The sequence below is a fragment of the Mauremys reevesii genome, linkage group 2 (genome assembly GCF_016161935.1).
Source record: "Mauremys reevesii isolate NIE-2019 linkage group 2, ASM1616193v1, whole genome shotgun sequence".
Lineage (NCBI taxonomy): Eukaryota > Metazoa > Chordata > Testudines > Geoemydidae > Mauremys > Mauremys reevesii.
The window spans coordinates 275,797,143-275,816,120 of NC_052624.1; the positions used below are offsets into that span (position 1 = coordinate 275,797,143).

The window sequence follows — 18,978 nt, forward strand, 5'->3', positions numbered from 1 at the left end:
GTCTCTTATGAGCACCTCATAGAACCATAGAATCTCTGGGTTGGACGGGACCTCAGGAGGTCATCAAGTCCAACCCCCTGCTCAAAGCAGGACCAATTCCCAACTAAATCATCCCAGACAGGGCTTTGTCAAGCCTGAACTTAAAAACCTCTAAAGAAGGAGATTCCACCACCTCCCTAGGTAACCCATTCCAGTGCTTCACCACCCTCCTAGTGAAAAAGTTTTTCCTAATGTCCAACTTAAACCTCCCCCTCTGCAACTTGAGACCATTACTCCTTATTTTGTCATCTGACCTGCTGTGTCAAACAGACCAGGGAATTTCACCTAGAACTTCTGGCTGACATCCCATCTAAATCGAAAGCGACAGTGACTCACCACATCCCTAGGTGAGCTATTCCAATGGTTAATTACCCTGACTTAAAAATATGCTTCCTATCTCTAGCTTCTATAGACTCATAGAATATTAGGGTTGGAAGGGACCTCAGGAGGTCATCAAGTCCAACCCCCTGCTCAAAGCAGGACCAACACCAACTAAATCATCCCAGCCAGGGCTTTGTCAAGTTGGGCCTTAAAAACCACTAACGATGGAGATTCCACCACCTCCCTAGATAACCCATTCCAGTGCTTCACCACCCTCCTAGTGAAGTAGTGTTTCCTAATATCCAACCTAGACCTCCCCCACTGCAACTTGAGACCATTACTCCTTGTTCTGTCATCTGCTACCACTGAGAATAGCCGAACTCGATCCTCTTTGGAACCCCTCTTCAGGTAGTTGAAGGCTGCTATCAATCCTCCCCTCACTCTTCTCTTCTGCAGACTATGTTTATTTATGTGTTTATTGTGAAGCATTTACAATTAAAACTTTTTATACTTCATTGAGAGATTTGTTTTCCCAGAAAAAGGTCCATCTGAAGTGCGGGGTGAGGGGAGAGTACATGCGCAACTCCCATTTATGCTGTGTCAGCTTTCAAAATGTCCCTCTCACACCATGGAAGATTTCTTACTCTTTCCATCAGGGATCCATGCACTGGCAGTGTGCTGTTCTCTGATCTTGAGACTTGATGTTTTAATGAGCACAGGCAAAGAAAACGAGTTTAGCAACAATTCATATCACACAACAAATACAGGACGAGCAGTTTGGGATTTGATTTTAATATCTTCTTAACGACAGCACCGTGAGCTAATGATTGCTCTGTGCAACTATGCCATTTAGATAGACATTGACATAATTATATTATAGATCAAGTTCTGTGTCTTCCAACTTCTGGAAGTGAGATTTCCCAGAGCCCTTTGCAAACAACCAGGCTAAAGGGGAGGGAGCATTTTGTCAATAGGGATTTTCCTGCCCTTCCAGACAGCACAGTTCACTCACTCACAGCAGCTCAGCTCAAAGAGTTGACTCGTCTGCCCTTGGATTGATCTCCCAAAATTTCTCCTGACCCCAAAAGGCTGAAGACCTACAGTAATGCTACTGGACCTGTTTGTTAGGAGCAATCAAGTTCTTTACTCAAGGCACATCATGTTCTCCTGCCAGCCGTACGCACGCAGCTCCCATTGACTCCAGTGGAGTTCCATGCATGGCGTTGATGGGATAATTGGGTCCCACGATTGTTGTCTCAGTTTACAGGTGCAGGACAGATGGAGAGAGAGAGAGCTGAATGGATTTGAAAACTGACTCTCTTTCTCTTTGGTTTCTCGTTCTATCAGGCAGGAACCTTTTGTGAGCCCTAATGCTGTGAACCTAATTCCGTTGCGGCCAATGGCAAAACTTTAATTTAATGGTGCCAGAAATTAGCAAAAGAAATAAAGTCAGCTTGGCCAAGTCCTAATAACATGATGGGCCACTGGAAACTCATTGGTATAATCGCTTTCCAAGGACCAGAGCAGAAGGGCTTCTAAGGGATCTGGGCAAACAGTGAAGAAGAGAGAGAGGTGGACCTAGCTTTGCAGAACTTATGCTTCACATAGAAACAACAAGGAGTCCGGTGGCACCTTAAAGACCCACGAAAGCTTATGCCCAAATAAATCTGTTAGTCTTTAAGGTGCCACCGGACTCCTTGTTGTTTTTGTGGATACAGACTAACATGGCTACCCCCGATACATGGTTCACATAGAGTGGGGCAGGGATTGTGAGGATTTCCCTACCTGAGGGACTGTCTGGCTGCGGTTTTGTTCATAGGGGGATTCAATATGCTAGAGATAACCCTCACAACACCAGAGCTCTTGCTAACTAGAACCTCGGTCACCCATATCATGCCAGAGCAAGGAGGACTTTTATTTCCTGTCTGCTCTTTTTTAACATTACTTTGCATTTACCTAGCACCTCTTGTCCAAGATGAGTTTTACAAAGGTGAAGATTATTATACCCATCTAACAGCTGGAGGAAATGAGGCACAGACAGGTTAAGTGACTTGTTTAAGGTCAGAGAGTGAGTCAGTGGCAGAGGTGAGAGCAAACTCCAATTCTCCTGCCATCAGCTCCTCTGTTGTAACCACTTGACTGTGATCTCTCTCTGCCCAAACACCCTCCCCAGCTCCTTTATGGCTATCTCCCTCGCACCCCAGGCGCTCATTTCACAGGTAGCTTCTTTATAACGATACTCCAGAAGTCCACTCCAAAAGTGACTCACAGGTCCCACCTTGTTTCCTCCCCCCCAGTTCTAGTGGCCTCCTTGAAGCACCTGACCTTGACCAGCATAGGGAATGAGACTGATCAGGTCTCCCTTTCATGGTAAGTACCTGCTAACTGGCTAGCCAGACTGTCCCTCTACTTTTTGGTCCTGCATCTCCAGCATCTTGTGCTACACTTGCCTCTAAACCATCTTTGCCCCTCTCCCATGATGAAGTAGAAAACATTAGAGCAGGGGTCGGCAACCTTTCAGAAGTGGTGTGCCGCGTTTTCATTTAGTCACTCTCATTTAAGGTTCCGCGTGCCAGTAATACATTGTAACGTTTTTAGAAGGTCTCTTTCCATAAGTCTATAATGTATAACTAAACTATTGTTGTATGTAAAGTAAATAAGGTTTTTAAAATGTTTAAGAAGCTACATTTAGAATTAAATTAAAATGCAGAGCCCCCCGGACCAATGGCCAGGACCCGGGTGGTGTGAGTGCCACTGAAAATCAGCTCACGTGCCGCCTTCGGCACCCGTGCCCTAGGTTGCCTAACCCTGCCATAGTGCATGATTATTAAGTGTTATTGTTGTAATGATGTATTAGCATTTATATATCATTACACACATTAATAGACAGACCATCATGTAGGGCTGGCATGCTGCTGTGCTGAGTTGGGTTAACATAGCATCAGACTGAAGGGGCCAGGTGAAGTAATAATTGGAGATATACCAATCTCCTAGAACTGGAAGGGACCTTGAAAGGTCATTGAGTCCAGCCCCCTGCCTTCACTAGGTGGACCAATTTTTGCCCCAGATCCCTAAGTGGCCTCCTCAAGGATTGAGCTCACAACCCTGGGTTTAGTAGGCCAATGCTCAAACCACTGAGCTATCCCTCCCCCTGGGGGCTAGTAGGGGCTAGGGACAGATTCAGTGTCAGTGAGGAACAAAAGTCAGCTCGCACTAAGAATGTCTGAAGTTGTCTCCTTAGCACCCAGAAGGAATTTCCACATTAACTCAAAATCTCACACGCTCCTTCCCTGCTATAAAGCAAACAAAATCATCAAGCTAGAGGGTTAACGTCCAAGCATCACTGTTTTAAATACTGTATCTATGCTCCTTGGGCCCACATGCTCAAATCCCAGTAGGACTGGCTCCGCCTTTCACCTGCCGTGCATTGCTCTCACATCTGGGCCTTGGCCAGGGGACAAGTTCAAGAGGGAGGCGAGAAAGGAAAGCTCCGAAAAGGAAATCAACATCCTGAAGAAAGCGAGAGGGTTTGGGAAGAAAAGAATCAACGATAAAAAAGGAATGATAGAGGAACCAGACTAGGGGAAAACATGAAATACTGATAAAACTGAAGACAGATTGGAACAAAATTTAGGAGAAAGCATGAAGGACTGGGAGAGTCAGCAATACAGCTACAAATCAGACATCACGAATGGTAACATATAACAGCCAGCAGGAGAACGCTTCAATCTCCCTGGACATTCAATAACAGATCTAAAAGTAGCCATCCTTGTACAAACAAAACCTTCAGAAACAGACTTCAAAGAGGAACTGCAGAGCTACAATTCATTTGCAAACTTAACACCATTAATTTGGGCTTGAATAGAGACTGGGCGTGGCTAGCTCACTACGAAAGCAATTTTCCCTCTCTTGGTATTGACACCTCCTCATCAATTATTGGGAGTGGACCTTGTTAACACTGATTCTCCAATTGCAAGGTAACTCCCTTCTCTTCATGTGCCTATATATTTATGCCTGTATCTGTAATTTTTCACTCCATGCATCTGAAGAAATGGGGTTTTTACCCACGAATGCTTATGCTTAAATAAATCTGTTCGTCTTTAAGGTGCCACCAGACTCCTTGTTGTTTTTATAGGATGGAGTAGAAGGCTTACAAGATTTTGGTGTCACCTAAACCAGAGGTTGGCAAATTAAGTCCCACGGACCACATCCAACCCACAGGATGGCCCTGCCCGGTCCTTCAGCTCCAGGCTGGGGAGGCTACCTCTGGCCCCTCCCTTGCTGTCCCCCCGCCCCTGCAGCCTCAGCTCGCCGTGTCATCAGTGCTCTGGGCAGTGGGGCTGTGAGCTCCTGCTGGACAGCACGGCAGTGTGGCTGGCTCCAGCTGGGTGGCACGGCTACCAGTCCTGGTGCTCTGAGCACCACAGTAAAGGGGTGGGGAGTGTGTGTGTGGGGGATGGATAAGGGGCAGGGGATCCCAGGAGGCAGTCAGGGGACAGGGAGCAGGGGGCGGTCGGATGGGGTGGAGGTTCTGCGGGGGGAGAGCATTCAGGGGATGGGGAACATGGGGGGTTGGATAGGTGTCAGAGTCCCAGGGGACCCGTTAGGGGGCAGGGGTGTGAATAGGGGTTGCAGCAGTCAGAGGACAGGAAGCAGGAAGGATTGGATAGGGGGTGGAGTTACGGGAGGGTGATTGGGGGCAGGGTTACCGGGAGGGGGTGGTCAGGGGACAAGGAGCAGGGGAGGTTGGATGGGTCGGGAGTTCTGGGGGGCAGTCAGGGGATGGGGAACAGGGAGGGTTGGGAGTGGGAGTCCCGGGTGGGGGCCTGTCAGGAGGCAGAGATGTGGATAGGGGTCAGGAGGGCAGTCAGGACAGGGAGACGGGGGTGTTGGACAAGAGGGTGGGATCCCGGGGGGCAGTTAGGGGCGGGAGGTCCCGGGAGGGGGTAGTGAGGGGATAAGGAGCAGAGGGCGGTTGGATAAGGGGGTGGGAGTCCCGGGGGGGCTGTCAGGGGGCGGGGGTGTGGATAGGGAGCAGGGGTTGGATGGGGGCGCGGTTCCGGGAGGGGATGGTCAGGGGACAAGGAGCAGGGGGGTTGGATGGGTCGGGGGTTCTGAGGGGGGCAGTCAGGGGGAGGGAAGTGGGAGGGGGTGGATAGGGAGCGGGGGCCAGGCAGTTTGGGGAGGCACAACCTATCCTACCCGCCCCTCTATATAGTTCTGGGATCCCGATGTGGCCCTCGGGCCAAAATGTTTGCCCACCCCTGACCTACACCAAACCCAAGGCTTGATCTGGCCTATAACCCTACCCTAAATCTAAATGTCATCCAGGTCCAGCTCTGAACCCAGCTCTTCTGCCCATTTCTACCTATATCTTCACTATGTGCAAGCAACTAACCAGTGCACGTTACTGTTATTATTTACATACCATCACACGTGTGTTTGACACCATATCCTTAGAATTAGATGTAATTAGTTTCCCCAAACTGGACTTTTGCCAATAACATTTCCAGGGCCATCTATGCAACTGCAAACCACAGAGAGCTCAATAACCCCTGAACTAATCTGAGGCGTGTGTATACGTAATAGGAATATAAAGATTACCATACACTAAAACAGAGATGCCGTATCAAGCTACACAGAGACTCTACTGGCCTTTTCCATATAAAACCCATTTCGCACGTTGATTCTGTTTGTATGCTATAAATCCCTCACAGCAGTTTTGTGGCAAATAACCCCTAGTGTCTATTCTCCTAATGCTCTATAGGGCGAAGCAAAGTACTCCCTGATCACGCCGGGGCCTCCGCCACATACTTCTCGGGGTGGACGTACCAGTGGATTCCCCTCAAAATTACACGAACAGTAATTATTTCCCCAGTCCAAGTTGACCAGCTCTCCAAAATTTTCAGGAAGGGCCCTTAGGTGGTTGTAGCCCAGCCACAGAGTGCGCAAGTTTCTTAAGAGACACACGTTCCCCGGCAGCTGCTCGAGAGAGTTGAACAGCAGCAGCAACGTCTCCAGCTTCTGTAGATGCTGAATGCTGGGAGGGAGGGTGCTTATTTGGTTATCGCTGACATCCAAAAAAGTGAGGTGTCTGAGCTGGCAGACCTGGGCGGGCAGTTCCGTGAAGTTGTTGTTGGCCAGATGCAGGCTGTGTAGCTTTTCCAGGCCACCGATCTCTGGTGGCAGAGAGGTCAGGTGGTTGTTACTGAGGGTGAGTCTCTCTAAATTGCTCAAGGTGCCGATCTCGGCAGGGATCTCCTTCAAGTTGTTGGAGTCCATGTAAAGAAGGGTTAGGCTCCTCAGGTGGCTGATTTCTCGAGGGATCAGCTCCATCCTGTACCTCAGGCAGCTCTCTCTTTCTGGGCTCATCTCCAGGACCTGCAGGCCTTCCAAGCCAAAGACCCGCAGAGGCACCGACACCAGCTCCTTGCCTTCTATTTTGAGTTTTCTCTGCCCTTCAAACTTAGGGTCGTGCTCTGTGAGGTACTTCCACTGCGGGTCGGTGCCGGGATTGAGAGAACTGAAGGATCGAGCTGATTTCATTCTTCCACCACAAGCAGATTTGGGGGAACAGAGAGAAATAAGATCCTTTTTGGAGTGTTACATTCTCCAGAGACAACCACTGTGATTCTTTATCAGCCTGGCCTCAGCCTCCACTGCTCTTTCTTCTCCGCCAGGCAAGTTAGCAACACAAATACTGAGGGTTCAGGTTGCTCAGCGACATCCATTAAGTAAACACGTCTTCCTGATCAGCTGGATTTCTGCCCTTTGATCACGGCTCTGGCAGTGTGCACCTAGCCAAGCCCACAAAAGGGGCACTGCCTCCTTGGAGTTTATACTGTTCATCTAACTCAGTGAGCCATGAGGAAACTTGCGTGTCACTTTAGAAAGCAAAACTGAAACTCTAGATCTACGCACCCGAGCCGCTCTCGCTGTAATCACCTCTAGCTGTATGTTTTACTAGGCAAATGCTCCAGGCCAAACCTAGGTCCTGACCCAAAGCCCACTGAAGTCAATAAGAGTTCCACTGACTTCACTGGGCTCTGGATCAGGCCCTGAGCTGCCTGCTGCCTCATTTTCCCCATCTGTAAGAGGAACAATAATAGTTGCCCACTGCACAGCCATTTTGGGAGGCGGCATTCATTAACGTTTGTACGGTGCTTTGAGATCTGGGGGTGGAAGGGTCTATGGAAATGCAAAGCATCTGTATTATTAGAGGTGGGCCCAACTGTCCATGTTTGTGATGTCAAAGGTAAGTGGATGACGCAGTAGGTGGGTACGAGGAAAATAGACACCAGTTTCTGATTGTTCCCATTTACCATAACCCCCACAGCACTGTCATTTGAAGGATGCCATCTTGGTGGAGGAACAGTAGAGCTTTTGTTTGGAACAAATTCAAACAGATTTCAGAAAGTCTAATAGAGAACATAGTTGGGAGGGGGAAGGGCACAATAACTTGGAAAAATAACATATACCTGAAGCAGAAAGAGCCTATTTGCAAGTGACACTTCCTAACTGGAAATGCTGTCTCTCACAACTATCTGTGCCAATGAGACTCAAAGTAAATAGTAGCCACCTTTTACCAAAAAGCGATGAAGCGTGCCTGACAATGGGAGCCATTTCACTCAGCCCAAAGCCATCCTGCAGTATGATGTTCAGAAGAAATGACACTGCCAAAAATGCAGTGCTTGTGTAACAGTATATATCGTAATACTGTAGGTGTGTAGCCTTCTCTACACTTAGATGGGTCTGTGTCTCAGAATCTGGTTCCTTCAATTAGTATTTAACAAATACTCTAAGCAACACTGATACAATTTTTTTGTTTTGTATGTCTGGGCACAATTCACCTTCAGACACGTGTCCTAATCACCCATCCTAACCATGAGATTGACTTTGGGCTCTCGCTTCTGTGATAGACCCAGGCCAGCTGGGAACAAGAGAGGGAGATCTACTGGCCACTGGATAAGCAGTTTTCTGTTCCCTGAGTGACCAGAACAGGGGCTGCTCCAGGCTAATGAGAACACCTGACTCCAATTAACCTGCTAAGAGTCAGGTGAGGCTGTTAAGCACCTGACTCTAATTAAGGCCCCTCTGATGCTATAAAAGGGCTCACTCCAGTCAGGCCAAAGGGAGCCAGGGGCTGGGAGCAAGAGGCGTGCAAGAAGCTGGGAGTGAGTAGGCATACTGCTGGAGAACTAAGGAGTACAAGCGTTATCAGACATCAGGAGGAAGGTCCTGTGGTGAGGACAAAGAAGGTGTTGGGAGCAGGCCATGGGGAAGTAGCCCAGGCTGTTGTAGCTGTCATACAACTGTACCAGGAGGCACTCTAGACAGCTGCAGTCCACAGGGCCCTGGGCTGGAATCCGGAGTGGAGGGCGGGCCCGGGTTCCCCCCAAACCTCCCAACTCCTGATCAAACACAGGAGGAATTGACCTGGACTGTGGCTAATACCAGAGGGGAAGGTCTCTGAGCTGTTTCCCGACCCACAGGGTGAATCTGTGAGGTGAGCAAATCTGCCAATAAGTGCAGGACCCACTGAGGTAGAGGAGGAACTTTGTCACACTTGCAAGGTCTATGTTTTAGGAACGTAGGGCAGAGGCCTGGCAGTCATCGAGTCCAGTCCCTTGCTATCACATGGACTGGACTTCCTATAATCCTGTTGATAAAGTTATCAAGCTCCATCTTGAAACTCATTAAGTTGCCCCCAGCACTCCTATTGGAGGCTGTTCTGTCCTTCACGCCTTCGATGGTTAGAAATCTTCTAATTTCCAGCTAAAATTTCTTCATGACTAGTTTATACCCATGTGCTCTTGTGCTAGCTTTGGCCTTTAGCTTAGAAAGCTCTTCTGTTCCCCTGCTGTTGACTCCGCTGATGTATTTATAGACAGCAGTCACATTCCCTCGGCCTTCATTTCGCAAGGTTAAGCAAGCCAAATGCTGTTAGCCTCCTCTCAAAAGATAGGGTCTCCATTGCCCTGATCACTCTAGTAGCCTTCTTTGTACCTATTCCAGTTTGAAATCAAGGTGGAAGGCCCCATCTGCCTTTAGGGGTCTACTGTCACCAACAGACCATGCTTTGCCTTCATAAGAATGGCCATACTGGGTCAGACCAAAGGTCCATCTAGCCCAGTATCCTGTCTTCCGACAGTGACCAATGCCAGGTGCCCCAGAGGGAGTGAACCTAACAGGTAATAATCAAGTGATCCATCCCCTGTCACCCATTTCCAGCTTCTGGAAAACAGAGGCTAGGGACACCATCCGTGCCCATCCTGGCTAATAGCCATTGATGGACCTATCCTCCATGAATTTATCTAGCTCTTTTTTGAACCCTATTATAGTCTTGGCCTTCACTACATCCTCTGACAAGGAGTTCCATAGGTTGACTGTGCCTTGTGTGAAAAAATACTTCATTTTTGTTTTAAACCTGCTGCCTATTAATTTGATGGCCCTCTAGCTCTTGTGTTATGAGAAGGAGTAAATCAGCCTTCAGGCGGATTAAGTGCTCCTCAGGAATCTTGCACCCTTCTTGTTCTCATGCACTTTTGTTAGATTGTCATCGTGTGCTCCCTACACAGCTTTCACGAGCCCAAGTGTAAAGAGGGCTTGCACAGATGCAACTGTTTTGGCAAACAATTCTGTGGGTGATGCACAAGAAGGATGGGATGAAGCTCTGTCTTTCTTAACCATGTTGGTTCTGCAGGGCTAAGAGCACTAAATGTATTTCAGTCTCTAAAGGATGAAATGCACTCTGCTGTGCAGGGAGCCAGCACAAGGTCTATGCACCACTTATGGACCAATTAAACCCTGATTTCACAGAATCATAGAAGATTTGAGTTGGAACAGACATCAGGAGGTCATCTAGTCCAACCCCCTTGCTCAAAGCAGGACCAACCCCAACCAAATCATCCCAGCCAGGATTTTGTCAAGCCAGGTCTTAAAAACCTCTAAGGATGGAGATTCCACCACCTCTCTAAGTAACCCATTCCAGTGCTTCACCACCTGACTAGTGAAATAGTTTTTATTAATATCCAACCTAGATCTCCCCCTCTGCAACTTGAGACCATTGCTCCTTGTTCTGTCATCTGCCACCACTGAGAACAGCCGAGCTCCATCCTCTTTGGAACCCCCCTTCAGGTAGTTGAAGGCTGCTATCAAATCCCCCCTCACTCTTCTCTTCTGCAGACTAAACAAGCCCAGTTCCCTCAGCCTCTCCTCGTAAGTCACGTGCCCCAACCCCTAATCATTTTTGTTGCCCTCCACTGGACTCTCTCCAATTTGTCCACATCCTTTCTGTAGTGGGGGGCCCAAAACTGGACACAATACTCCAGGTGTGGCCTCACCAGTGCTGAATAGAGGGGAATAATCACTTCTCTCCATCTGCTGGCAATGCTCCTACTAATGCAGCCCAATATGCCATTAGCCTTCTTGGGAGCAAGGGCACACTGTTGACTCATATCCAGCTTCTTGTCCACTGTAATCCCCAGGTCCTTTTCTGCAGAACTGCTGCTTAGCCAGTCGGTCCCCAGCCTTTAGCGCTGCATGGGATTCTTCTGTCCTAAGTGCAGGACTCTGCACTTGTCCTTGTTGAACCTCATCAGATTTCTTTTGGCCCAATCTTCCAATTTGTCTAGGTCAGTCTGTGCCCTATCCCTACCCTCCAGAGTATCTACCTCTCCCCCAGCTTAGTGTCATGTGTGAACTTGCTGAGGGTGCAATCAATCCCATCATCCAGATCATTGATAAAGATGTTGAACAAAACCGGCCCCAGGACTGACCCCTGGGGCACTCCGCTTGATACCGGCTGCCAAACAGACATCGAGCCGTTGATCACTACCTACTGAGCCTGACGATCTAGGCAGCTTTCTATTCACCTCGTAGTCCATTCATCCAGCCCAGACTTTTTTAACTTGCTGGCAAGAAGACTTTTGTCTGACATGGCCCCCCGCAAAGAAGTGAATTTCATCCTAAGCACCTCTGAAAACACACACATAGCAGATCTGTTAAGAAAACACCATTTTCACCTTTAGCGCAGAACCTCGCTGTAACTTGGATGAGAAGATCTGTGAATGATTTGCCCTTGGTACTAATGCTGGGTGTCACTGCATAACTGAGGTTATGCTCCAAGTTAGGGAGCTGTTTCAGCATCTCTGGTCAGAACAGACCTGACTATAGGGGGCAGTATGGCTCCCCTAGGCATGTCATGACCTGATCCCTATTTATCTTAGGTACTTATATGGCTTTCCTTGTTACCTTCATATCTGAATACCTCAGAGACGCATAGACTATAAGGCCAGAAGGGACCATCATGGCCATCTAGTCTGACCTCCTGTATATTGCAGGCCAGAGAACCTTGCCCACCCACTCCTATAACAAACCCCAAACCTCTGGCTGAGTTACTGAAGTCCTCAAATCATCATTTAAAGACTTAAAGTTACAAAGACCCCTCCCCAACATTTACACAAATTTAAACCTTCAAGTGACCCAGGCCCCAAGGCAAAAAAAATAACCCCAGCGTTTCTGCCAATCTGACCCAGGAGAAAAGTCCTTCCCGACTCGAAATATGGTGATCAGTTAGACACTGAGCATGTGGGTGAGACCCATCAGCCAGACAAGTGGAAAAGAATTCTCTGTAGTAACACAGAGCTCTCCTCAACTAGCATCCCATCACTGGCCATTGGATATACTTGCTGCTAGCAGTCACAGATGGCTACATGCCATTGTAGGCAGTCTCATAGATTTAGTTGGGGAATGGTCCTGCTTTGAGCAGGGGGTTGGACTAGATGACCTCCTGAGGTCCCTTCCAACCCTGATATTCTATGATTCTATGATCACCTCCATAAACTTATCAAGCTTAGTCTTGAAGCCAATTAGGTTTTTTGCACCCACTGCTCCCCTTGCAAGGCTGTTCCAGAACTTCACTCCTCCAGTGGCTAGACACTTTCATCTAATTTCAAGCCTAAACTTGTCGATGGGCAGTTTGTATCTATTCCTTCTTGTGGCCACATTGGTGCTTAACTTGAATAACTCCTCTCCCTCCCAGGTATTTATCATGCTGATGTATTTATAAAGAGCAAAATTATGTACCCTCAGCCTTCTTTTGGTTAGGCTAAACAAGCCAAGATCTTTGAGTCTCCTGTCATAAGGTAGATTCTCCATCCTGGTGCTCATCCTAGAAGCCCTTCTCTGAAACTGTTCTAGTTTGAATTCATCTTTCTTTAGCATGGGAGACCAGAATTGCACACAGTATTCCACACAAGGTCTTACCAGTGCCTTGTATAATGGTATTAACACTCCCTATTTCTTCTGGAAATACTTCGCCTGATGTATCCTAGAACTGCATTGGTCTTTTTCATGGCTGCACCACATTGGCGGATCATACTCATTCTGTGATCACCCAATAAACCCAGGTCTTTCTCTTCCTCTGTTGCTTCCAACTGACATGTCCTCAGTTTATAGCAAAAATTCTTGCTGTTAGTCCCTAAGTGCATGACCTTGCACTTTGCACTATTAAATTTCCTCCCATTGCTATTACTCCAGTTTACAAGATCATCCAGATCTTCTTGTACGATATTCTGGTCCTCCTCCATATTGACAATACCTCCCGACTTTGTGTCATCTGCAAATTTTATTAGCATATGCCCACTTTTTGTGCCAAGGTCAGTAACAAAAATATTAAATAAGATTGATCCCAAGACTGATCCCTGAGGCACTATACTACAAACCTCTCTCCCGCCTGACAGTTCACTTTCCAGTATGACCCATTGTAGTCTCCCCTTTAACGAGTTCCTTATTCACCTTTCAATTCTCATATTAATCCCCATCTTCTCCAATTTAACTAATATTTCCCATGTGGAACTGTATCAAATGCCTTACTGAAATCCAGATAAATTAGATCTACTGCATTCTCTTTGTCTAAAAAATCAAAGAAGATATAATCTTCAGTGTATTCATCATTCCCATGAGAACTGAAGCACAGAGACCAAGTGACATGCCAAAGGAAATCTGTGGCATCACAGAGAATTGAATCCAAGTCTTCTGAGTCCCAGGCTAGCACTTTGCCCACTGCACCATCCTTCCTGTCTACTGAAGCTGATAGTTTTACAGCTAGGGGCATCTCCCATCTGGTCTTGTGCTCGGCCTATGGATCCGAGTTAGACCCTGCTGCAGTACACACTGTAGTATTGGAAAACACAAAATAATTCAGTTTACTCTTCTCTGGGGGCTTGTTTGATTTTTGAACACACACATTTCCAAATAAACAAGCAGAACAGCTGGTCAACTTTAAATAGTTTAATAATCCCACATTAATAACAAGGGGGAAAAAATAAGCTCAGTAAAATAGCACCATGAGACTGAACTGAAAAGAACCATTCACAAACGTCAGGAAGGGAAAATAATTGAACAACGACTAACGCGTCAGTGAAAAACTAATTCAGGCTGAACAGCTTAACCCACAAATAAAAATCCCTTAAATAATTTAACAAACACGTTTATTTCGCCCAGATGATTCTGAGGTTTTCATTATATAGGCAAAAAAAAATGTTTGGCATAATAGCCTCTTTATTACGATCACAATAATTTATACACAATTTAAAAAAGCACTGATGCCATAAAATGCACAAGCGCTTAGCACCTCTTTTAATAGATAAATAAAATATTGTCCGTGTCCCCAACCCTATTTAAACAGCATAGCCCTCCAGCCTCTCTTTTGTAATGCTGAACTGCATTGGGGGGAAAAACGAGCGCTCCTGAGTATAAACATCAGCCTGTTGTGCAGACGGTGTAAAAACCTGGCACACTGCGAGAGTGTGGCGTGGCTAGATCGCAGCACACGTTGCTGAGGAGCGTATCACCGTTCCTAGTTTAGAGCTAGAGACGCTGAGGCACAGGGAGGTAAAGGCAAGAAATGTCAGAGCTGGGTGCATAAAGTTTGGCACCTAAATTAGTTGCTGGTCCTGCAAACGCCTACGCACTTGCTTAACTTTAAGCACCGTGAGCAGCCTGATGGACTTCAAGAAAAGCACAAGCATAGATTTTAGTGGGGCCTAAGCTCTCTCCCCAGGGGTGCTAGGGACAGGCAGCACCTCAAGGAATCAATTATTTAGATGCCCCAATGCGGCTTTAGGTGTCTACTTTTAACGAATCATTTTCAACCTAGACCTGCTCCTATGGCGACCGATGTCAACAGACAGGCTCCCATTGACCTCACTGGGCACTGGATCGGGCCCTCTGTGAGTCTGTGGCAGAACCAGGTCTCCTAGCTCCAGTCCTGGGCCAAAGCTCCCTGTCTATGGTACTTTTCTTCTGCTTGGGTTACTGGAGACAGGCTCCTGAGCTGTGTAAATGCCTTTCAGTGACCTGCAAGTAGGAAGTCGGCTTGACAGAAAGCTCTGAAAATGGAACTGAGCGGCTGCAAAGCCATCTTAGGGTGGGAGCAGGGGACCAGAATGAGAGAGGAACCCGCAGGGACTCCTCTTTCACTCTGAGTGCCTTAGTGGCCAGCACATGGATGTTTATTAGGACCCGGTCAAGATTTATAAGCCACATTCCACTGATCTGAAAACCAGACGCTGGCAGAGCTTCCGTTTTAGGACTTCCTCTAGGTGTCTTCCACCAGGGCAGCGTAATGTGCAGGCCAAACAGGCAACCACCTGGGGCCCCCGTGCTAAGGGGATGCTGGAGTAATACTGGGGTGCCTCCAGTCACTCAGCGCAGGTTGGACCTGAGCTCCGTCACTCCAGTGCAGTGTCCCTGTGCTTCCTTAGACATGCAATGGGCAGCTTTTGGCCTAGGATTTGCCAGACTCCTTACTACAGCCGCAGCGGAGCCTTCTCTGGGGCACTGGCACTGTCAAGGGTCCTGGGGCGTGGGTGGGAACTAAAGGTGCTCACTGCAGCTGACGGAACAGAAATAATTAGGAAACACGCCAGGGGGAGGTGGGGAGGAAGGGAGCAATTTGGCTGTGGCACCAATCTCATCTTCTCCTTGGACACTGATGCCCACAGAGCCACGTCTGGGTATGTATGTCCCCGTCCAATCCTTCAAGCAATTATCATTGTTTTATCACCAGGCCCAAACTGCTCTTACTTCCAAACCAAGCTGCACACACAGTCTGCTCTCATAGCGCGTGGACTCGGCTGTGCTTACGGTAAGTCGCATTTGTTTCAAAGAGGCCGTTTTTGGCATGCTGCTGGAATAAGAAACAGCTGCTCTCAGACCGAGTCTAGCAGTTTGAGGGCAGACTGCCTTTAAAGGAGAGGAGAACGTTGATTGCAAGAGGCCTTTTAACTAACAGCCACTAAGGGCGAAATCCTGAACTCACTGAAGCCAATTGCAAAACTCTCATTGACTTCAAAGGAGCCAGGATTTTGCCTAAAGAGTTTAGGCTGGAACTTTTACCTTCTCTATTCAGGCTTTTCTCTTCACGGTGTCTGGCCATAGCTCAAGGAACTGAAGCTGTGTCTACAGATGTAGGGAGGGAGGGCTAGATCTCTCTGGTGACCCGACTTGGCCAGCCATCTCGACTGGCTTTCATCATTTCTAAATCACAAGCTTTATTCCTGGAGGGGGAAAAACAGGCTGGTTTTGCTGAGAAGTGAAGTGCTAGTTCACAGGGTGCCATTAATGCTTTGCACCCTTTCCCTCGTCCCTTAGCAGAATTAATGAGATGTCCCCACATAGGAAGCAAACAGATATTTTACACGTTTTCCCTTTTCATGAAAGCCACCCTGTCATTTTGGAATTGAGGCCAGGTTTGAGTCACTCTCTAGTGTGGACTGACACTATGATGATGGGCAAACTATATTAAAATGACTGAGGACTAAAATGCAAGGTTGTTGGAGCCATGTCTGTCCCAGGATATTAGAGACACAAGGAGGGTGAGGTAATGTATCTTTTATTGGACCAACTTCTGTCGGTGAGAGAGACAAGCTGTTGAGCTTACACCGAGCTAGGCGAGCGCTGGTAGACAGCTGAAATTCAGCAATGTATGCAAGGGAGTTTTTGGAGCTGCAGCAAGTGGTGATAGGAACAGAAAAGAAGCCAAAAGTACTGCTCCTCTGCAATGTTAGATGTACAGGGCTCGGACTGGAATCAGTAGGAATATAGCTTAAAATCTGATGGCTAGGTAAGGCCCAGGTACTAAGGGATTTGGGTGCATACTTTATTTTTTTTTTTTTACTTAAGTGCTCTTTGCAGAGGGCAATTGCTCATTTCAGGTCTGTGTGGGGGCCATCCAATTCTTCTAATCGCCATGAAAGATGCAGATGTGCCTCTCATTTGAAGAACAGCAGCCTCTTGGCAAAAGTGCATGCAAATTTCCAAGACCAAGAGGCCACAAGAAAAGTAAAAAATCTTTTCCCAGCTCAAGCAGTCACTCTTCCTGAGCTCCAACTGCCCTCAAAATTAGATTCCACTGCATAGTCTCATGGAGAGAAAATGGCCTGAATCTTGTTAAACAAGAACTTTTTAATACATTTTCCACTAACCCAGTGTACAGGATCCTGACTACGTGAAACCAGTGCTGTCTGGTTGTCAGCCATGTACAGCATGTGTGTATGTACATCACTAGACATGAGTTACAGAGAGTCTGAGTTACAGTAGTGGCAGCAGTGAAATGTCACATTAGCATGGCCCAGTTAACATGCCTGACTTCTGTAAAACCTGGCTGTTGCCATGATGTCTATCGGAAATGACATCTTATGCTACCAAGTGCTTTCTTGGGTGTGAAGTGTTCCTGCTGGAGTAGGTGAATTGTATTCTAGCCTGGCCTGGCCAGCATGGTGCTGTTAAATACTGTGACCAACATGCCTGTTTGATGTTGAAATATAGACAATAAGCTAACGGAACTACAGAGGGCTGGCCCGTGAAGAAGTACCTCAATAGATATGCTCTCCTGAGTTACTTGTAAGCAACAAACCTTTTGCTGCATAATATTTTCACTTTTACTAGTCTTTATAAAGCAAAAAGGACAGCCATGGGTTATTTGCACCGGGGTGACACACTTGCAATCTACAGAGGAAAGGTTTTTACCATGGTACTTAATCTGTTATTTTTGTTTCATGTTTAATGACCAACATATGACATGCCTGGGGGCTAGGGAAGGGATTTAATGTGTCAAAATGGTTTTGTCTGTACAGTGCACACTGGCTATGTGTGATGGAGCTATGCCCCCAGCTTCTGACGTCTGTTCAGTTTAAATAACTTGGAAGCACACGCCGTTAGGTGAATGTGTATGCTAGGAATGGATTTTTAAAGAGACCTCTCATTTAGGCATCAAAAAAACCTGCCCAAATTTTCAGAAGAGCTCAGCACTCAACAGCAACCGTTGAGGGCACTGGAAAATGTCCCACCCTTATTGAAAACAATGTGAGTGGTTGTGTACTGAACGCTCTGGGAACTTCATTCAAGTGCCTTCACAGGAGCAGAATTTTTCTAAAAATCTGGCCAGCTGGTGCTGATCACATTTGAAGATCTGTCCTCTGTGTGTCTGCGTGTGCAGAGGTTTAGAACGAGGAAGGACCTATTGAAGAAGCAATTATCTTCTCAAAACCCAGCCTGGCCTATCCAATTCTTTGCTCTCCCTGTCTAGATGTACATAGATTTCTGCAGTCAGGTGACCCCATTGTTTTAGGAGCTAGTTTGGGGGGGGCAGGTGTTATTGACCTCTTGGCACATAGAATTTCCTTTAATTCATTGATTCTCCAAATGCTTCCTTGTGCTGGCCATGCTACTGAAGACAGCACTCCAGTTTACTTCTCCCTCCACAAGCCAACCCTGCTTTGCCCGTGTCCCTGTGAATCACCAGATACGGTGGCCTGCAGATCATACTACATTTTCTGGCCAGAAGGGACCAAGATAATCACCAAGTCCAACCTTCTACAAACCATAATAACCAGCCAATACCTGGAGGATCACTGTGTTAACTTTAATGGATGTTGTTCGCGCCCTCACCGCAGAGCAGGACTAGAACTCTACTAGCTCAAGAAGTCAAGGACACAAACTTGCTGGCTGTTTGCAGAGGCATCTTCTTGACAGTATGAGCACAGGCCCCAGTTACCAGGAATAAAATCTTTGCCTTTTGGAGTGGAACTAAAGAACATGTACAGGGCATGGGGAGAGCAATTATATTGGAAACAGAATCTCTCTTCATGCCATCAGCGCTCCCTTTCCTTATTTTCAGAGCCTTGCTCATGCCCAGAAAAGCCTATCAAGTGGCTATTTATGATTAACGTTTGTGTCCTTTCTGAGCAAGGAGAACATTACATCTAGTACAGCAGTTCTGGGCAATGCAGCGCTTGTTGTCTGTAACGGATTGTCCATTGGGAGCTGAATGCATTGGAGACTAGCTCTTCGTCAGCCTCCCCATGCCATTTTCCCCCCAATGTTTTTCAGCGGCTTGTCCCTCCTGTAGGCTTGTTTCTCACAGTCACTAGCACGCACCGCACAGTGCACTGATATTGTCATATTAGAACTTGGGAATTAAGTCTGGAAAAGAACTCACCCAGCTGAGCAGAGGTTTCGGCACTCGCGTGGGTTCTGTATAAACCACAATGGCTATGCTAGCTCTCAATATTATATGTAACAACGTATTTTTAATTTTTTAATATGCCCTGA

The 18,978-nt window shown here is 47.1% G+C and overlaps 1 protein-coding gene across 1 annotated transcript; it reads right to left on the reverse strand.

Moving 5' to 3' along the window:
• Window positions 1-6,105: 6,105 nt before the first annotated feature.
• Window positions 6,106-6,906, reverse strand: LOC120397336 (leucine-rich repeat protein soc-2 homolog). The gene has a single exon (XM_039523029.1). It carries the CDS (start codon window positions 6,904-6,906, stop codon window positions 6,106-6,108), a length of 801 nt encoding a protein of 266 aa, XP_039378963.1.
• Between the last annotated feature and the right edge of the window lie 12,072 nt (window positions 6,907-18,978).